Source organism: Rhincodon typus, chromosome 2 (assembly GCF_021869965.1).
Source record: "Rhincodon typus isolate 14 chromosome 2, sRhiTyp1.1, whole genome shotgun sequence".
NCBI lineage: Eukaryota > Metazoa > Chordata > Chondrichthyes > Orectolobiformes > Rhincodontidae > Rhincodon > Rhincodon typus.
In genome coordinates this window covers 36,976,507-36,996,003 of record NC_063333.1, presented here as the reverse complement: position 1 = coordinate 36,996,003, position 19,497 = coordinate 36,976,507, and the positions used below count along the sequence as shown (strand labels likewise).

General features: G+C 41.1%; 1 protein-coding gene across 1 annotated transcript in view; it reads left to right on the top strand.

Moving 5' to 3' along the window:
• Positions 1 to 19,497, top strand: part of gpr158a (G protein-coupled receptor 158a) — a 529,808-nt gene that overhangs the window by 76,544 nt on the left and 433,767 nt on the right. The window contains exon 2 of the mRNA XM_048614342.1: positions 7,915 to 8,020. Coding sequence (XP_048470299.1) covers positions 7,915 to 8,020 — 106 coding nt within the window. The remainder of the gene's footprint in view (positions 1 to 7,914; positions 8,021 to 19,497) is intronic.

Below are 19,497 nucleotides of genomic sequence, written 5' to 3'. Positions count from 1 at the left end.
TGATGAAGGGTCTAGGCCCGAAGCGTCAGCCTTTCTGCTCCTATGATGCTGCTTGGCCTGCTGTGTTCATCCAGCTCTGCACCTTGTTGTCTCGGATTCTCCAGCATCTGCAGTTCCTACTATCGCTTGATAATTACTCTGGGGATTCTGCTAATGTGTACAGACGGGCACTGCCCAGGCACTGAGACCAATCTTGATTATACTGAACTCTTGCTCAATGACACACCATTATTGGATTTGTAACTGCTTTCTTCTGTGAGGTCCTAGTTATCCTGCTGACTGTCAATTTTATGCTTTTCTTCCTATCCTAGAAGCCTACAGCACAGAAGAAGTCCCTTCAGCCCATTGAATCTACAATGGTCAAAAACAGCCACCTAACAATTCTAATCCCATTTTCCAGGACTTGGACCATAGCTTTGTATGCCTTGGCATTGCTAGTGTACATCTAAATACTTTTTAAATGTTATGAGGGTTTCCATCTCTGCCACCCTTATCGGCAGTGAGTTCCAGATTCTCACCAGCCTCTGAGTGAAATAACAAATTCCTCACATCTTCTGTAAACCTCCTGTCCCTTACCATAAATCTATGCCCTTGGTCATTGACCCATCCACCATGGGGAATAGTTCCTTCCTGTATACCCTATCTGTGCCCCTCATAATTTTATACATCTCAATCATGTCCCCTCTCAGCCTCCTTTGTTCCAACGAAAATAATTCCAGTCTGTCCAATCGCTCTTCATAACTGGAACTCCCCAGCCCAGGCAACATCTTGGTAAGTCTCCTCTGCATCCTCTCCAGTGCTGTCACATCTCTCCTATAATGTGGATTCCAGAACTGCATACAATAGTTCTGGCCCTAACCAACATTTTATACAGTTTAAGTATTACCTTCCTGCTGTTAAACTCTATGCCTTGGCTAATAAAGGCAAGTGTCCCAGTAGCCTGTAATCTAAAGTTATCCTCCTCACTATTCACCTCCACACCAGTTTTCACGTTATCCATGAACTTAATGATCAACCCTTCTATATTCCTAAAAATGTTTATATATGCTACAAACAACAAGGGCCCCAACACTGATCCTTATGGAATCCCACTGGACACAGACTTCAAATCACAAAAACACCCTTCAAATATCATCCCCTGCTTCATGCCGTTCAGCCAATTCTGGGTCTAATTAGTCAAATTTCCTTGGATCCCCTTGGCTCTTACCTTCGCTATCAGTATCCTATGCAGAACTTTATCAAAAGTATTGCTGAAGTCCACGTAAACTATGGTGAGTGTATTGCCCTCATTTATTCATATGGTCATTGCTTTGAAAATTCAATCAAGTTGGTCAGACCTGAACTCCCCTTTATGAAAACTTGCTTACTGTTCTTGGTTAATTTCTGCCTGTCCCAAGCACAGATTAATTCTGTCCCTCAGAATTTTTCCAATAGTTTCCCCAGCTGAGTTTAGACTGACTGGCCTGTAATTTCTTGGTTTATCACTTATTCCTGTATTACAATACATGACCAGAATATTCCATGCATTCTGGAGTAAGCAAGTGAAATATCCCTCTCCTTTCCTTATGTGTTGGAATGCGACTAACATTCTCAGTGCACCATCTCTGCAAATTTGTGTTCTGTGATGTAGGCTTGACTAAGTTCAACCTTAGAAGGTGCAGATGTGGCCCAATTCATTACATGGTTCTGGTCCTAAATTAAGTACTTACGTAATTACATCAATATGTACTTCAATGGGTGTAGTGTAGTTATGATGTATTGGTTGGTAATTTGAATATAATTTTAATTCAGTCTTACCATTCTTTTCCACCACTTCCTGTCCATCATTACCTGATTCAACTGTATTTTTAGCCTTCTCCAACACTTCTATTTCTTTTATAATCCCTAAATCTCATTGTTTTTTTTATTCATTAACGGGATGAGGGCGTCACTGGCTCGGCAGCATTTATTGCTCATCCCTAATTGCCCAGAGGGCAGTTCAGAGTCAACCACATTGCTGTGGGTCTGGAGTCACATGTAAGCCAGACCAGGTAAGGATGGCAGTTTCCTTCCCTAATGGACATTAGTGAACCGGATGGGTTTTTCTGACAATCGGCAATGGATTCGTGGTCATCATTAGATTCTTAATTCCAGATTTTTTTTATTGAATTCAAATTCCACTATCTGCTGTGATGGATTTTGAACCCGGGTCCCCGGGACATTATCTGGGTCTCTGTATTAACAGTCAGCAATAATACCACTAGGCCATCACCATTGAAATAGACATTTAGTGTCATTGTTCAGTAGGATCTCAGATGTCCCAATCCCTTATCATATTGTTTTCACCCTATACTATTGCAAATTACAGTACAATTTAATATTGAACTGTGCGGGACAATGTCAGACCAGCTGAGTACACTGCACAATTGACTATGAGACCATAAGACATAGAAGTAAAGCCTTCTCGAGTTTGCTCGACTTTCAGTGAGATCATAGCTGATTTGATAATCCTCAACTTTATTTTCCTGGCTTTTCCCCATAACCCTTGATTTTGTTACTGATTAAGAAGCTGTTGATCTCAGCCTTGAATATTTAACAACCCAATCTCTGTAGTCTGAAAACCTGAACTCGCAATTCTACTACTACTATCTCTGTAGTCTGCTGTGTTAAAGAACACCATGGATTCATTACCCTTCTAGGCGAGGAAATTTCTGTTCATTTCTGTTCTAATAGGGTGACCCCTTGCTCTAAGTTTATGCCCTCTGGTCCTAGACAATGTTGCCTATAGGCTGTATGACCTTATGCATGTGCAGCCACTCCAGTTCTGTGCATGACGAGCAGTGGCAGCATGACAATCACGGCATTGACTTCGTTTCTGCAAGTTGCTGCTGCACACAAGCCTCAGGGGCCCACGCAGCCACGAAGAAAATGAAAAGGAATGCTGGTCCTAGACTCTCCCGATGTCCCAATCCATTGAGATTGCGGAATTGGAATCTAATAAATCATACTTTGATAAAATGAGATTTTCATCAAAAAGGGTTTGCTTAGTGACTAATTATTGTTTTCTAGCAAGGATTGAATGACACTGTTTACCACTGAATGGATAAACTCTTTGACAGGAATATGGAATTATTATCCTGAAGTAGTTTAGGATAGGCTTAGTATGATTCAGTGAATAATAGTTTAATAAATGCTTTGAAGGCTTGACATTCAATAAAATGACAGCTGAATTTACAGAGATTTTGAAATGTGTTTTATTCCTTCCTGTGCAAAATAAAACTAAACTGCCTTCTTTCTGAACAGATATATTTTAAATACAGTTTATGAACTAATATATATATATCGATTTACTTTTTGAACTGGTGATTTGGAGGGCATTTTGAATGCCAAAATAATATTTGCAGAGCACAACTCATTTTACTGTCTGCTTCTTGTACTGGGTGAACCATGTTAATACTAACATGCCTGCTTGAAACAGTAGGACTATATATGAGACCTTTGTAATTGATTCAGTACAACAATAATCAAGAATTTGTAAAAGGTATTTTTGTTACCCTTTCATGTAATAATTACAACATTGTGGGATTAGAACAGTATCAAGAACATCGTTTTTGTTGATGTACCCATCTGCCTGTCAGTATAAAGTAGGAATGTTGCCATGTTACCATGCCATGATTCTTTTCTAATTTTTATAATATGACTAATACTAAGCTGTTAAAAAATGTGACAATGCTGAAGTAACCAAAAAAGTCACCAAAACATTGCAAAAGATCAGGTACATACATGGAAAACAAGAGCTGAGACAGGGAATGAAAACAGAAATTGCTGGAGAAACTCAGTAGGTCTGGCGGCATCTGTAGAGAGAAATCAGAGTTAACATTTCAAATCCAATGACCTTTTTTTCAGAACAGAGATAGGGAACTGTTTTTGAGACGATCTGAACAGAAGAGTGTGGTTCAGAGGAAGTATTATGCGATTATGATCTCTTATGACCTTCAGTGCCAATTTAGTTATGATGATGGACTGCTTGAGGAGGATTCAGTATGTCCTTCTCCTCATGAACCTTTGCTTGTTATGAATATGGAAAGGAAAACTTTCTCAAAATATTTCCCACGTTGTGGCTTTAAATGGAGTCACTTTCTGTTATTGGTAAGGTTTCCTTCTGAAGACATGTCTGTTTAACTACAATAGTGTACAACACAATACAGTTGACACTGATATATCTTTAGCACAGCGAACTGTAAAAGTATTTCCAGGCATGTGAAATCAAAAACATCATGAAGAAGATCTGTTTGTATTTGTGACTTCTTCTGGCATAGACACGGGAAATCTATATAAAGAGTAAAATAGGTTGCAGTGAATTGTGAGGTTGGAAGTTAGACTAGTAGCTGTTATTGCTACATATCATAACAGTAAAGTAAGAACAGTTCATCATTCTTTTCAGAATCTGGAGATTACATTAGTCTTTGTTGTATCACTTCTCATTGCTAATATATGATAATTGTATATTTGTGACATTGTTTTATATTTTTAAAATCAATATAGCTTCATGGATATATTTTAGAACTTATATCAGGTGAAGGAGTTTATAGTGACATTGAACATGAGCACATACTCCATGGTACATGAAAACATCAACCCTGGCTGTCATTTTAACATTGCAATAGGATTAGACGAATAAGTCTGCTGTGATCTATATATTATTGTTCTCATTTATAAACACAGTTGTAAATTCTTTTGACTGTTCTTTTTTATTGGCGTGGTGCAGTGCTTCCATTTGTACATACTTTGCAAAGCAGGACTGGACAGTGCATCAATTTTATGATACAGGACTTGAAGGTTTATTGGATCTGTGACTTGGGGGCCCAGATCACCAACTTATTTTTCTGGTTTATTACAATAAGATTTTCTCCACTCACAGTCAGAATTTCAGATAACTAATGACAATTATTCGACACAACAAGGTGCAGAGCTGGATGAACACAGCAGGCCAAGCAGCATCATAGGAGCAGAAAGGCTGACGTTTCGGGCTTAGACCCTTCGTCAGAAATGGGGGAGGGGAAGGGGGTTCTGAAATAAATAGGGAGAGAGGGGGAGGCGGATAGAAGATGGATAGAGAAGAAGATAGGTGGAGAGGAAACAGACAGGTCGAAGAGGCGGGGATGGAGCCAGTAAAGGTGAGTGTAGGTGGAGAGTTAGGGAGGGGATAGGTCAGTCCAGGGAGGACGGACAGGTCAAGGGTGCGGGATGAGGTTAGTAGGTAGAAGATGGGGGTGCGGCTTGAGGTGGGAGGAGGGGATAGGTGGGAGAAAGAACAGGTTAGGGAGGCAGGGACGAGCTGGGCTGGTTTTGGGATGCAGTAGGGGGAGGGGAGATTTTGAAGCTTGTGAAATCCACATTGATACCATTGGGCTGCAGGGATCCCAAGCGGAATATGAGTTGCTGTTCCTGCAACCTTCGGGTGGCATCGTTGTGGCGCTGCAGGAGGCCCAGGATGGACATGTCATCTGAGGAATGGGAGGGGGAGTTGAAATGGTTCATGACTGGGAGGTGCAGTTGTTTATTGCAAATCCAGCCTAGGTGTTCTGCAAAGCGGTCCCTGAGCCTCCGCTTGGTTTCCCCGATGTAGGTCCGCTCCACACTCCCCTCCAGCCCCACCACACCCGGCACTTTTCCCTGCAACTGCAGGAAGTGCTACACCTGCCCCCATACCTCCTCCCTCACCCCCATCCCAGGCCCCAAGAAGACTTTCTACATCAAGCAGATGTTCACCTGCACATCTGCCAATGTGGTATACTGTATCCGCTGTACCCGTTGTGGCCTCCTCTACATCGGGGAAACCAAGCGGAGGCTCAGGGACCGCTTTGCAGAACAACTACGCTGGATTCGCAATAAACAACTGCACCTCCCAGTCGCGAACCATTTCAACTCCCCCTCCCATTCCTCAGATGACATGTCCATCCTGGGCCTCCTGCAGTGCCACAACGATGCCACCCGAAGGTTGCAGGAACAGCAACTCATATTCCGCTTGGGAACCCTGCAGCCCAATGGTATCAAAGTGGATTTCACAAGCTTCAAAATCTCCCCTCCCCCTACTGCATCCCAAAACCAGCCCAGCTTGTCCCCGCCTCCCTAACCTGTTCTTCCTCCCACCTATCCCCTCCTCCCACCTCAAGCCGCACCTCCATCTCCTACCTACTAACCTCATCCCGCCCCCTTGACCTGTCCGTCCTCCCTGGACTGACCTATCCCCTCCCTAACTCTCCACCTACACTCACCTTTACTGGCTCCATCCCCGCCTCTTCGACCTGTCTGTTTCCTCTCCACCTATCTTCTCCTCTATCCATCTTCTATCCGCCTCCCCCTCTCTCCCTATTTATTTCAGAACCCCCTTCCCCTCCCCCATTTCTGACGAAGGGTCTAAGCCCGAAACGTCAGCCTTCCTGCTCCTATGATGCTGCTTGGCCTGCTGTGTTCATCCAGCTCTGCACCTTGTTGTCTCGGATTCTCCAGCATCTGCAGTTCCTACTATCTCTGATACAATTATTCGACATTTTGGTGTCAGCATGAATTTGTTACGATTTAACAAACTTATGCATTATAAAGTTGAATGTTATAGATAATCAGGCCTGATTGGTTATTGAAGCATAACAGGTTTAGAATTACCTGTTGGTACTTCTGGTGGTGGCAACAGACTATTGAGTTTAGGTATGAGGCAGTAAACCATCTGGAATACAATGGACTCCAATCAGCATATCTCTCCATACCTGAAATGTTCTCGAATTATATGATGTCTTTTACTTCATTAGCTTCTTCTTGAATGCTATCTATTTATATCTTAATGATGTAGACGAATAACTTTCAAATGCAGGGTCTAACTGCCGCTGACAGAAATAAAAAAGATGCAGATTGTAGTTGCAATGAATGACCAAAAACCATGCAGACACAAAATTTAATTATCGAGGAGACAGAGTCATGTTGGAACAAATAATCTCTTTTTGTGATTGGAAAACCCTCATAATCCATTACTAATAAATTACAAGCGTGTTAAGAAGATTTTACTCATAACGGAAATCAAGTTGCTATTTTATTCTCTGACCCTTTCCTACTAAACACAATAGAGCCAAACTTGGCATTGAAATTAGCACTAAGCAACTCACATCACCTACCACTTCTTGGAGGAAAGGGTGAGAAGGTGACCTACCCATCTTGAAATGCACAGGAGGGTCCTACAATTTCTATCCTGTTCGTTCTACGTCAGTGGCTGGGTGCCAATTGCCTGGAACACATTTGTGGTAGCAACAAGAAGTTGTCATTGGCTAATGTTATCAGCTCATTTATGCTGGCTGCTGGTGGCTTATTGTCGACATCTTGTTACGAACCCTTGGATAAACAGCTGGAGTTCCCCACCTTTTCAGGCAGAGGATGAGTTTGAACATGAAACCCAGGGTCCAACAGTATGAATGGAACCTCCAAATTTAATTGTAATATACAAATATTTGGAATATATGCCACACACGGTACATCAACTTGTGGCCATGTTGAGCAGCAACCTAAGCTGCGGTCCTTAAAGTAGCTCAAAACCATCTTCATTTTCTGTTTTTGTGGGCCCTGTTGTTTGAGGAATTTGTAAGTCTGATCCCACTTCTTTCATTTCATGCACTGCAGCAATCTGGTATTGTAGTTATATAAATGCAGGAAGATCTTGATGAATTATCATATTAATGACTTCAGTAACACAGATAATGAGCTTCAAATATCAGATTAAACTTAGAAATCCAATGAAGGAGGTGCTGTGATTCAAATATTGAAATTAATTCTCACTCGTGTTCTGACTCAAGTCACTATTTGTATTTAAATTGATTGGTCAGTTACAGGGTGATTACAACCCTTCCCACCTATTTATGATGATTAATAGTTTTATTTTTCTTCTAGGGGTGTTGTCAGAGTTGACATAAATTTACAAAACGTGGACATTGACCAATGTTCAACTGAAGGATGGTTTGGAGGAACACACAAATGCAGGCTCAACAGCACTAAGGTAAAACCAAATGTACTTGTTGAAATGGGTCTCCCTTTGACAGGCTAAGTAGAGGATTTACTTTCATAGTCATGGACTGTTTTAGATGTCAAATCAGCACTGAAAATGAAATCAAATAAATCACTTTATTGTTGTCTTGGTTGAACTTTTGTACATTAAAATGTATATGTGTTATTATTCTTTATTTCATATGTTTCAAACATTATGAAAGTTTGGATTTCTCTTACAAATCTAAAGAGCTGTTGCTGATGATGTATAAATCACATAGATTATCACATAAGAAATGCAATGTCTAATTCTGGCAATCATCCTTGTTGTTAAGCTTGGAAACTATTGATAGCCTTTGTTCAAATGTTGCCTCCAATGATAAGAGCACCATTAAAGTAGGTCTGTATAATAAATTACATACTGCCATTACTCTTGGAGATTTCATTGGACATTAGATGGAGTGTATAAGTCATTCTTCTGTTGGGAATAAACTTCAACTTACCACAAACAAAAACAGAAATTGCTGGAGAAACTCAGCAGGTATGGCGGCATTAGTGAAGAGAAAGCAGAGTTTCCATTTCGGGTCCAGTGACCCTTCTTCAGAACACTTAGGCTGTATTGTTCGAGAGAGACGTCAAGAGTGTGCGTATGACAGCACATGGCACTGAGTGTGGATCTGAGGATGTGGCGAGGACAGCTGCCTGAGGAATGTTTACATCATAGAGAGACCCTATGATCCTGGGTGGATTCTAAACACTAAAGATGAAGCTTTAGTCGGCATCCATGTGCGATAAGTCTAAGCCAGAGGCAGTCACCGAGGAATGTGGCGTGGCTATGGACGCGAGTTTTAACAAATATCTTATCAAACACTAGGAATGACAATGAAAGTAATGATGTCAAACAAGAAGAAAGATGAGAACAGGAATCCTGTCAGAGAGAGGAGTAAAACTTCTTCAAGGCAGGCATACCTTAAAGACATGCTACAGTGAGTTAACACTAAACAAAAAACAGAGAACTGCAGATGCTGTAAATCAGGAACAATAACTGAAATTGCTGCAGAAGCTCAGCAGGTCTGGCAGCATCTGTGGAGAAAAAGCAGAGGGAAGGTTTCAGGTCCAGTGACTCTTTATCAGAGCAGATCTACTGTCTTGGAATTTAGAGGGAAGACGTTCAGCCAGTTTTCTTTCTTATAACTGTGAAAGTGTCAAAGTGAATGTGTGGTGACATTAACGGTCTGAATTACTACCTTCTTGTCTGCCATAAATATTCCTCTGAAAAGACTGTCACAGGGATACAAAACTTACCTTGAAATAGGCCTTTTTTTTGTTTGTATGGGTAAACATGTGAAATGTAACCTGATGTGTACCATGAAGAGTCAGTGAACCTGTGGTGACCATAAACAATCTAAGTTCCCACCTCTTTTTGTCTGCCAGTTATAGAGTATTATGAACTCCAAATGCTCAGATATGCTTTTCAACATGTCTGTGTTGCGCAAGTGGAAATTAAACTAGAAAAACAATATTGTTTTTGAGGAATGATCATTGAAAAAGCCTCAAAAGGAACAAAAGGGTGAGGCAGAATATCTTGAACTTTCACAAATCATTTTTCTTCTTCAATTCACTGCTTATTCAGATAAAAAAAAACATCTACTTCCTGAGTGGAAAAGATATGAGAATCAGTTTTTAGGATTAAATATTAGTTGTTATTCTTCATTGATTTTGAAGGATGTAGATCAAAATTTGTGTCTATTCATTATTTATTAGTTAACGTTAGGTCTCCACAGTTATGAGCAGGAAGGAAAAATATTGACAAATTGTGATGCAAATATGTCAGTACTTATTTCAAGGTTAAAATTGTTGCTAAACAAGTATGCATATTTGTTTATTCGGCAATGAAAGGTGCAAAGTATCATGATTAAAACTTAAGAACTGAAATTTTAGTAATCAGAAAATGACATATTATGAACACCTTTTAAAAAATTGGACTATTGGACTGGAATGTTAGCGTATCACAAATGTGCATTTGAAACAAGAACACATGACTGTTCTGATCCACCATTGTGAAGGCCTGGCAGGGCATCCAGTATCATAAATTTTTAAAGCTAACACTTTGTCTTACACTGGCATTAAGGACTCATGAAGTCAGATGTATTTAAGTCTGAGTCTTAAAGACACCAGATATTGGGTAGAACAGGCTTGAAAGGGCAAGTCGTTCCTTCTCACTCTGGATTCTCTTCTGTTTTCATCAATAATAAAAAAGAAATAGAAAATTGTGTTAATATGGACCGGTAGGAAACTTCAGGCTTTGATGTTGAAGGTTTTGGATATGGGAGAAAGCCTGTAAGTGTGGTGGAAGAAGAGAAGTCTACTGCTTTTAAGTGAGCTTGCTGGTATTTACTAATTGATTTAACTTTAAACATTAATACACAGGAAGAACAAAGTCCCTATGTTATTTAACCAATTTTGCAACTAGGACTAGTAATCAAAGCAATTTATGTTGGAATTTCATATTTTTCAGATTCTTTTCTTGCAGTCTGAGGGTATGTGTTGTTTCAACAGCTCTCTGTGAATCTGATTCTTATTCAATGAATGTTTGTAAGAAAGTGTTGCAGGTTGAATTATTCATGAGATTGTATGGCTTCTTGAATAACAAGAAACATGGCCCGTGGAATTTGGACAAAATGTGTAATTAGTTACTATCTGAGGTGTTTTGTGTTCATTTCATGAGGCCAACCATTTCATGAGCTGTTCAATAGCTGTTAACAGTGTTCTGCCAAAGGAACAAAATGAAAATTGTTCTTTTGGCAAAGATAATAGGTTAATAAAAAAGGCTACTTCTTTCTTGGGTTGCTAACAAGGAACTAAATCAGTGTGATTTTTCAAATGATCTTTAAAGCTAGTGAACAGTGCTAAAGCCTGTAATTCCACAACAAGGAAGGACAATTTTCCAGAGATAGTAGGAACTGCAGATGCTGGAGAATCCGAGACAACAAGGTGCAGGGCTGGATGAACACAGCAGGCCAAGCAGCATCACAGGAGCAGAGAGACTGACGTTTCGGGCCTAGACCCTTCATCAGAAAAGGGGGAGGGGAAAGGCGTTTTGAAATAAATGGGGAGAGAGTGGGAGGCGGATAGAAGAGGGATAGAGGAGAGGATAGGTGGAGAGGAAACAAACAGGTCGAAGAGGCGGGGATGGAGCCAGTAAAGGTGAGTGTAGGTAGGGAGTTAGGAAGGGGATAGGTCAGTCCAGGGAGGACGGACAGGTCAAGGGGGCGGGATGAGGTTGGTCGGTAGGAGATGGAGGTGCGGCTTGAGGTGGGAGGAGGAGATAGGTGGGAGGAAGAACAGGTTAGGGAGGCAGGGACGAGCTGGACTGGTTTTGGGATGCGGTAGGGGGAGGGGAGATTTTGAAACTTGTGAAATCCACATTGATACCATTGGGCTGCAGGGTTCCCAAGCGGAATATGAGTTGCTATTCCTGCAACCTTCGGGTGGCATCATTGTGGCACTGCAGGAGGCCCAGGATGGACATGTCGTCTGTGGAATGGGAGGGGGAGTTGAAATGGTTCGCGACTGGGAGGTGCAGTTGTTTATTGCGAACCGAGCGTAGGTGTTCTGCAAAGCGGTCCCCGAGTCTCCACTTGGTTTCCCCGATGTAGAGGAAGCCACACCGGGTACAGCGGATGCAGTATACCACATTGGCAGATGTGCAGGTGAACATCTGCTTGATGCATTTTTTTGTCATAGTCAAGAAAGGAATTGTATGCTGATGCTTTGCAGTTTACAGGGTTACTTGTATTTGTTTGTAAATATGGCTATTGAGGTGTAAGTATGCATGAAAATTATCCATCTCCTATTAGATATAAGTCAATACTTGGTTAAATTAGTAATACTTACTGTGATGATGTCATGAACACTTAGTGACAGAGTAAAATGGGGTCTTACGGGAAGCAAAGTAAAGACTAGGTCCTCCCAACAGTCTCTATAGTGAAGTAGAATCTGTTTTTATAATCTGCAAATAGTTACAGAGGTACAGTTAACCAAATCATGTTTATGCTAGAAAACACTTCTTGTTAAACCAGAAGGTAGCCACACATACACACACCCACCACAAACACTTAAAATTTACAGATGACAGCATACACTGCATGGTGATTAGTATGCAATCTGGAGATCTAATTTAGCAGCATTACTGTCAAGGAGGCAATTGCGCTGGTAAGTCAGAGGATTTCAAGGAAAACAGATACTGCTGATTGATGACTACGAACCCCCAAAAAGCTTATGGCAACACTTAACGCTGAAGGGTACATCAGAGAAAGACACAGGGAACATTTAAGATTTCATGAGAGATTCATTGGAATAGAAGAAATCTGCAGCTCCATGGCAGAGGTACAGGCTTCATTTCATAATGGTCATCAGGTGATCGAATAGGTGCCAAGGTTGCATGAGTCAAAGCAATTAGTCCCAGTCCCTCCGTCTCCATTGCATCTGTTCTGATGAGGCCAACTTTAACGAGGTGGGCCTCCAAAATGTCTGCCTTCTTCCTCAACCATGGATTCCCCAGCGCTATAGTTAACAGGGCCCTCAGCCAGGTCTGATCCATCTCTGGCATTTCAGCCATCACCCCACCTCTTCACTCCCACAACAGCTTTAGGGTCCCCCTTGTTCTTATCTGCCATCCCACCAGCATCCGCATCCAGAAGATCATTAGCCACCATTGCCGCCACCTCCAGCAAGATGCCACCACCAGACACATATTCCACTTCCTTCCCTTGTCAGTCTTCCACAAGGACCGTTCCCTCCACTCCTCCTTCACTCCCAAAACCACCCCCAACCACACACACAGCCCCATGGAATCTTCCCTTGCAACTGCAGAAGGAGTAACACCTATCCATTTACTTCTGCTCTCCTCAGCATCCAAGGGCCCAAACACACCTTCCAGGTGAAGCAGCATTTTACCTGCACGTCAGTCAATCTAGTTGACTGTATTCCCTGCTCAAAATGTGGTGTCCTCTATATTGGGGAAACGAAGCATAGACTGGGTGACCACTTCACAGAACACCGATGTTCTGTCTGCAAAAATGACCTTGAGCCTCCATTTGCCTGCCATTTCAATGCATGACCTTGTCCTCTGGCCAACATTTCTCTCTCAGGCTTGCTGCAGTGCTCCAGCAAAACTCAGCTCAAGCTGGAAGAACTTGGGAACTCTATAGCCTTCTGGACTCAATATGGAGTTCAACAATTTCAGGGCTTGAGGCACCTTCTCCCATATCCTTACACCCGTCTCCACATACCAGGCCTTGTAAACACGTGCAATAAAAGCAGAAATTGCTGGATAGGTTAAGCAAGTCTGGCAGCATCTGTAAAGAGAAATCAGAGTTAACATTTCAGGTCCGGTGACCTTTCCTCAGAACCTCAGTTTGAAAACGTAACTGTTCTGAAGAAGGGTCACCAGACCCGAAATGTTAACTTTGAGTTCTCTTCCCAGATGCTGCCAGGCCTATTGAGCTTTTCCAGCAATTTCTGTCAGGTCGGGTTCTGAAGAAGGGTCCTGACCCGAAACGTCAACTTTCCTTCTCTTCTAATGCTACCTGGCCTGCTGTGTTCGTCCAGCTCCACATACAAACTATTGTTAGCCACTTATTATCCCCATTAACAGCTATTAATTCTCCTAGATTGACCGTTGTCCATTCCTTTGTCTGTCTAACTGTTTTGCTCTATCTTTGGGCTCTATCTCCACCTATCATTTATTCCTTCCGTCCCTCCCTCCGCCACCCTGTCTTCTGCATAAAAAACAACTTTTTCCTAGCTACCATCAGTTCTGAAGAAGGGTCACTGTACTTGAAATGTTAACTCTGATTTCTCTTCACAGATGTTGCCAGACCTGCTGAGTTTTTCCAGCAATTTCTGTTTTGTTTCTAATTTCCAGCAACAGCAGTTCTTTTGGTTTTTGTTTTATAATTCTAAAGAAATCCATTCTGATGGTGTGTGAAGCAGCAGTCTTAAAATAAAACTGATTTAATCCTAAAATGTGAAGATTAAACTTGACATTGGAGACGTTTGGAATTCATTCTATTCTGAAAGGTACTGAACTACAAAAAACACACGTGATATACCAATGCAGCAGATACAAAGACAGCAGATACTAAAAGTCCTGAAGAAGAGTTATACCTGAAATGTTGACTGCTCGTTTCCTCCAGATGCTGCTTTGCCTGCTGTGTTCTTCCAGCCTCCTATTTGTCTGCCTTGGATTCGAGCATCTGCAATTATTTTGTCTTATGTATTTAAATGCTGAAATGACTAGGAAGGGACACGTTCAAATATACTATCTGGCCTCCTTACCTTCCAACAAAATCATCCTCATCACACATTATTAATATCTTATCATGCAAGAAGGAATCTTCAGGTAACAGAATTGGAGAAATTGGTTTCTCCAATAATTCAAGTGCTGAGACAAAATATGAAAATCTAAAACAATCAACAATTTGTAATAGAGGTATAGCTACTGCAGTACTAATCTACAGGCAAATTGAGAACAAAGATCCATTAACTACATGGACAACGGCATTGAGAAGAAGTGAGTGAAGTCTAAAGATTCATGTGCTGTCAGGTGGTGCAGTGGTAGTGTCCCCATCCCTGGCCTGGGAGGTCCAGGTTTAAGTCTCAGAGGTGTGTAATAACATTTTTGAACAATTTGAATGAGCAAATAGGTTAATTAAAAAAAAGAAATATGTGCTCATACAGTAAGGGAGGATGTCCTCCATAAAGGAAATGTCAAATTAAGAGCCTTCCATTTCAGAAGAGAATGTCAGATAGTTAGAAAGTTGTCCAACACAAAAATCTTCTACTTGACAGACAAATTTGGGAAGAATAATCAAACCTCTAGACCATCTGAATTTACAGAGTCAGAGACTTGGGGAGATGGGTAATGATAAGTGCAACCGTACAAACAAATGCATGACAACAATTATTAACAGAGAAAATAAAAAACTTGGGGGAACATATTGCATGTGAGTCTGAAGGGTTCTGAAACAGTTAATACTTGATTGATTGCAATAGCACGATTCACTTTGATAATATCCTGAGAGCTTGGTCAGAGAGTAAAATGGGGTCTCATGTGAGTCAGATGTAAGGTTAGGTCCTCCCAATAATCTCTGTAGTAGTGTGGAATATATTCTTGTAGCCTGTAAATAGTTGCAGAAATACAATGAGTTAATTGTTCCCTCTACAAGATGCTTCTTGTTAGGACAGTAGGTGTATAGAACATAGAACAAAGAACAAGTCCTTTGCCCCACCATGTCTGTGCTGGCTGTGAAGCCATTCCAAACTAATCCCATCTGCCTCCACATGGTCCATATCTCTCAATTTTCTGCCTGTTCATGTGTCTGCCTGAATGCCTCTTGAATGTTACCATAGTATCAGCTTCTACCACTTCCTCTGGCAGCGCGTTTCAGGCACCTACCATCCTCTGTGTAATAAAAAACTGCCTGACACATCATCTATAAACCTTTCCCCTCTCACTTTAAACCTGTGCCCCCTAGTATTTGACATTTACACCCTGGGAAAAAGACTCAAACTATCCACTGTATTAATGCCTCTCATAATATTATATACTTCCATCAGATTGCCCCTCAGCTTCTGACACTCCAGCAAAGCAATCCAAGTCTGTCCAATCTATTCTTGTAACAACTATACTCTAATCAAGACAATATCCTGATAAACCGCTTTCGCACCCTCTCCAAAGCCTCCACATTGCATCCTATAATGCAGCAACTAGAACTGCATACAATATTACAAATGTGGTCTAACTAAAGTTTTGTACACCTTGAAACATGACTTTCCAATTTTTATCCTCAGTGCCTCGACCTGAGAGTGCAAGCATGCCATATGCTTTCTTTACCACCTTATTTAGTTGTGTTGCCACATTCATTGAGCTATTAAATTAGCTTGCCACCCCTTGGCCCATCTGATCAAGATCCCATTGTACTCTGAGGTAGCCTTCTTTCTGTTCACTACACCTCCAGTTCTGGTGTCATCTGCAAACTTAATAACCATACCTCCTATGTTCACATCCAAATTATTTATATAAAAAATGAAAAGCAGTGGACCCTTGTGGCACACCAGTTGTCCCAGACCCCCAGTCGGAAAAGTATTTAGCTAAGAACAACTCCAGAGGACATGAAGACTTGAGCATAGATCATTGACTTGCTCTCCAGGCATGAGTTGCTTAGCTAGGATGATTAAAGAGGACAATGGAGCAATTATAATAAATCAGTTTCTATATTTCAGATTTATTAGTTCTTAAGGTTCTGAGGCTAACAAAGGTTAGTACTATTAAAATTTCAATTTTTGTGGGCAGTGTGGACAGTTTAGAATGCAAGTAGGCATTTAAGCCGTATTATAGTAAAGTTCATTGCACTGGAAATTACGACACCATTTTGTTTGAGAAGATCAGATTGGGTTCCTAGAGAGAAACTACTTCCATTTCTTGGGAGAGCCTATGCCCAGTGAACATAATACAGAAATTAGAAACTGACCTTTGAGGAAGTTCAGAAATCTCTCCTGCAAACTACAATTGATGCTAAAGCAATAGTTAGTTTTAAAACTGGGATTATTTGATTTTTGCTATCCACAAGGTCCAAAGGGAAGTGGGAAGAAAGCAAGTATATGGAGGTAGCTACGTGCTCATTGATGAAACTGTGCTTGAAGGGGCTACGTGAAGTCACCTGGAATACTGTGAACAATTTTAGTTCTCTAATCTAAGGAAAAATATGCTGGCATGGGAGACAGTCCAAAGAGTATTCACTACATTAATCCTGGGAATGGTGGGATTTTCTTATGAAGGGACGTTGCATAGGTTGGGCCTGTTCTCATTGGAGTTTAGAAGAATGAGATGTGACCTAATTGAAACAAATAAAATTCTTAGGGGGTTTGACATGACAGCAGCTAAGAGTTTATTTCCCCTCCTGAGAGAGTCTAGGACCCAGAGGGCATACTTTGAGAGTAAGGGGTTGCCCAGTTACAATAGAGATGAGGAATTTCTTCTTTCAGAGGATAGTGAATTTGTGGTATTCTTTACTGTAGAAGGCTGTTAAGGCTGGGTTGTTAAGTGTATTCATTGCTGAGATAGATAGAATTTTAACCAATAAGGGAATTGAGGGATATGGGAAAAAGGCATGAAAGTAGAGTTGAGGATTACCAGATCGGCCACGATCTCATTGAATGGTGGGGAAGACTGGATGAGCCACATAATTCTGCTCCTATGTCTTGATTCCTAAATCTTCAGAATACGTATGTATACATCCGTTGATCATCAGCAGATTTTCACACAGGCTACTAAATAGTCAATGCTCATTGAAATGGATCTGGAGACAGGGGGATTTGAAAATAAAAGGAAAGCCTATTAGGTCAAATTCGTGACATGATTATGTAAGAATCCAAGTGACTATGTAAATGGTTACCTGTCGAGCTATAGCAGAATTGGGATTTCCAAATGGGGTATCTCCTGAGTCCAGAGGCTCTCTTTGAAATGGTGGCAACCTACCAATGGCAAGCAAGATACACATTGAAGTCAGAGACTTTGTCCCATGTTGAAGAGTCTGCTCCATAGGCTGATCACCGACACATTGAGGAGCTCTCCCCCTCATGTCTTACAACTCAATGCCTTCTTGCCCTTATGTTCACTCATGTTATGGTCAGAACTAGAGGTTCCCTCACTCTTTCTGATTTACTTCCATAGCACCAGCCTCTGGTGATGTGTATGGTTATTATTGGCTCCTCAGACTTAGGAACCTGCCCATGGTCGTTAATTGGATGGAAATTCCAGAAGTGGCGCTTAATTGGCCGCTTCCTCCAAAAGTGTAGTCAGGGCACTGCCTTTGGTATTTGTGGGTTCCTAAGCAATTTTTTATCCTGGACTGGAAACGGGAACTAAATTCCTGCCTTGCCATTGAAAGCTGAGTGTTATTCAACTTATGGATATAATTATCTTGTGTAGCATTGTGTCAGATGAAGACAATTGAGAAAGTAGTTCCCAGCAGGAAACAATTTGGATGTAAGTACTGTGAAGCAATCCACCAGCAAGAATTTCCTGGGCAATTGTTCATAATATCCCAAAGCTTGTCTTTCCTTGGGTAACAAGATTTATATGTGTGTTTGCTTCTGCAAATGACTTTCAAACACATAAACAAATGAAATTTGATGTACATTTTGATAGGAAAACCATTTCATACCCAAGACAGCTTTATTTTGTATTGACACCGTGACACATTTCCTGAATGAAGGCAATGTAAATTCTGGAAAGGTCATTGACCTGAAGCACTGAGCAGCATCTTCCCTTTTGCACTGGGTGTCTCACTCACTTACTGAAAATGTGGCAAGTCAGGTGCAATGGGAGAGGGAGCTGGATGATTGGAAGCAAAAGCAGGGAATGGCTACCTTGCACTGCATCCAATGGGATGGGGAGTTGATGGCCTTGTGGTATTATTGCTGGACTTTTAGTTTAAAAACCTGGGTAATGTCCTGCAGATCTGGGTTTAAATCTTGCCACGCCAAAATTTTAATTGTATAAATGTCCGGAATTAAGAGTGTAATGATGGCCAAGAAGCCACTGTCATTTGTCAGAAAAAGAATCTGGTTCATTAATCACCTTCAGGGAATGAGGCCTGCCCTGCTTATCTATTGTGATCTAAATGTGACTCCAGCCCCACTGCAATGTGACTAACTCTAAACTGCCCTCTGAAATGATGTAGCAACCATTCAGTTGTTATGAGGTAACACGGAAGAAATGAAACCAGACAGACCACCTGTCTCCTGTGTCAGTCCAGATGAGTGGAAGACGACCGTCATGGTATATTGTAAATGCTAAACAAAGTAAATTAACTGCTAACCTAACACTACAGTTTGTTAAGATCTTAATGCATGCAACCGGTTTGTCTTTTTCATTCCTATTTCACCCAAGAGTTTCCTTATTCATTGAGATTTTGATGATCCATGTACTTCTCCAAAAGTTCAATGGTGGGTCACCTATTGTTTGTGTTTTTGTTTACTAAATAACTAATCTCAAGCAAATATAGATTTATTTAAATGTGCAATCTCCCCAGGTTTATTTGAATTGCACTTGTCTTCAGCGTTGTTGTCAGTTTTTCAATCAAATGTTTCCACTTAAATTAATGTGCTAAAAATAATATCTAAAACATATGGATTATAAAATTAGATACCGTACTTATACCACACTCTTCCCGGAGTCTCAGAATTTCTTGAAGCCCATTTGTAGCACATAGAATTAGTTTGCAAGGACTGTATTTTAGAGGGAGAATGCCTGGGCATGGAAACAAGAATCTTGCTCGGATGGTTTGATACCTGACAGTGTGAAACAGACGCTACTATGGTGCTAAGATAACAAGGCGTAGAGCTGGATGAACACAGCAGGCCAAGTAGCATCAGAGGAGCAGGAAAGCTGACGTTTCGGGTCTAGACCCTCTTCAGAAA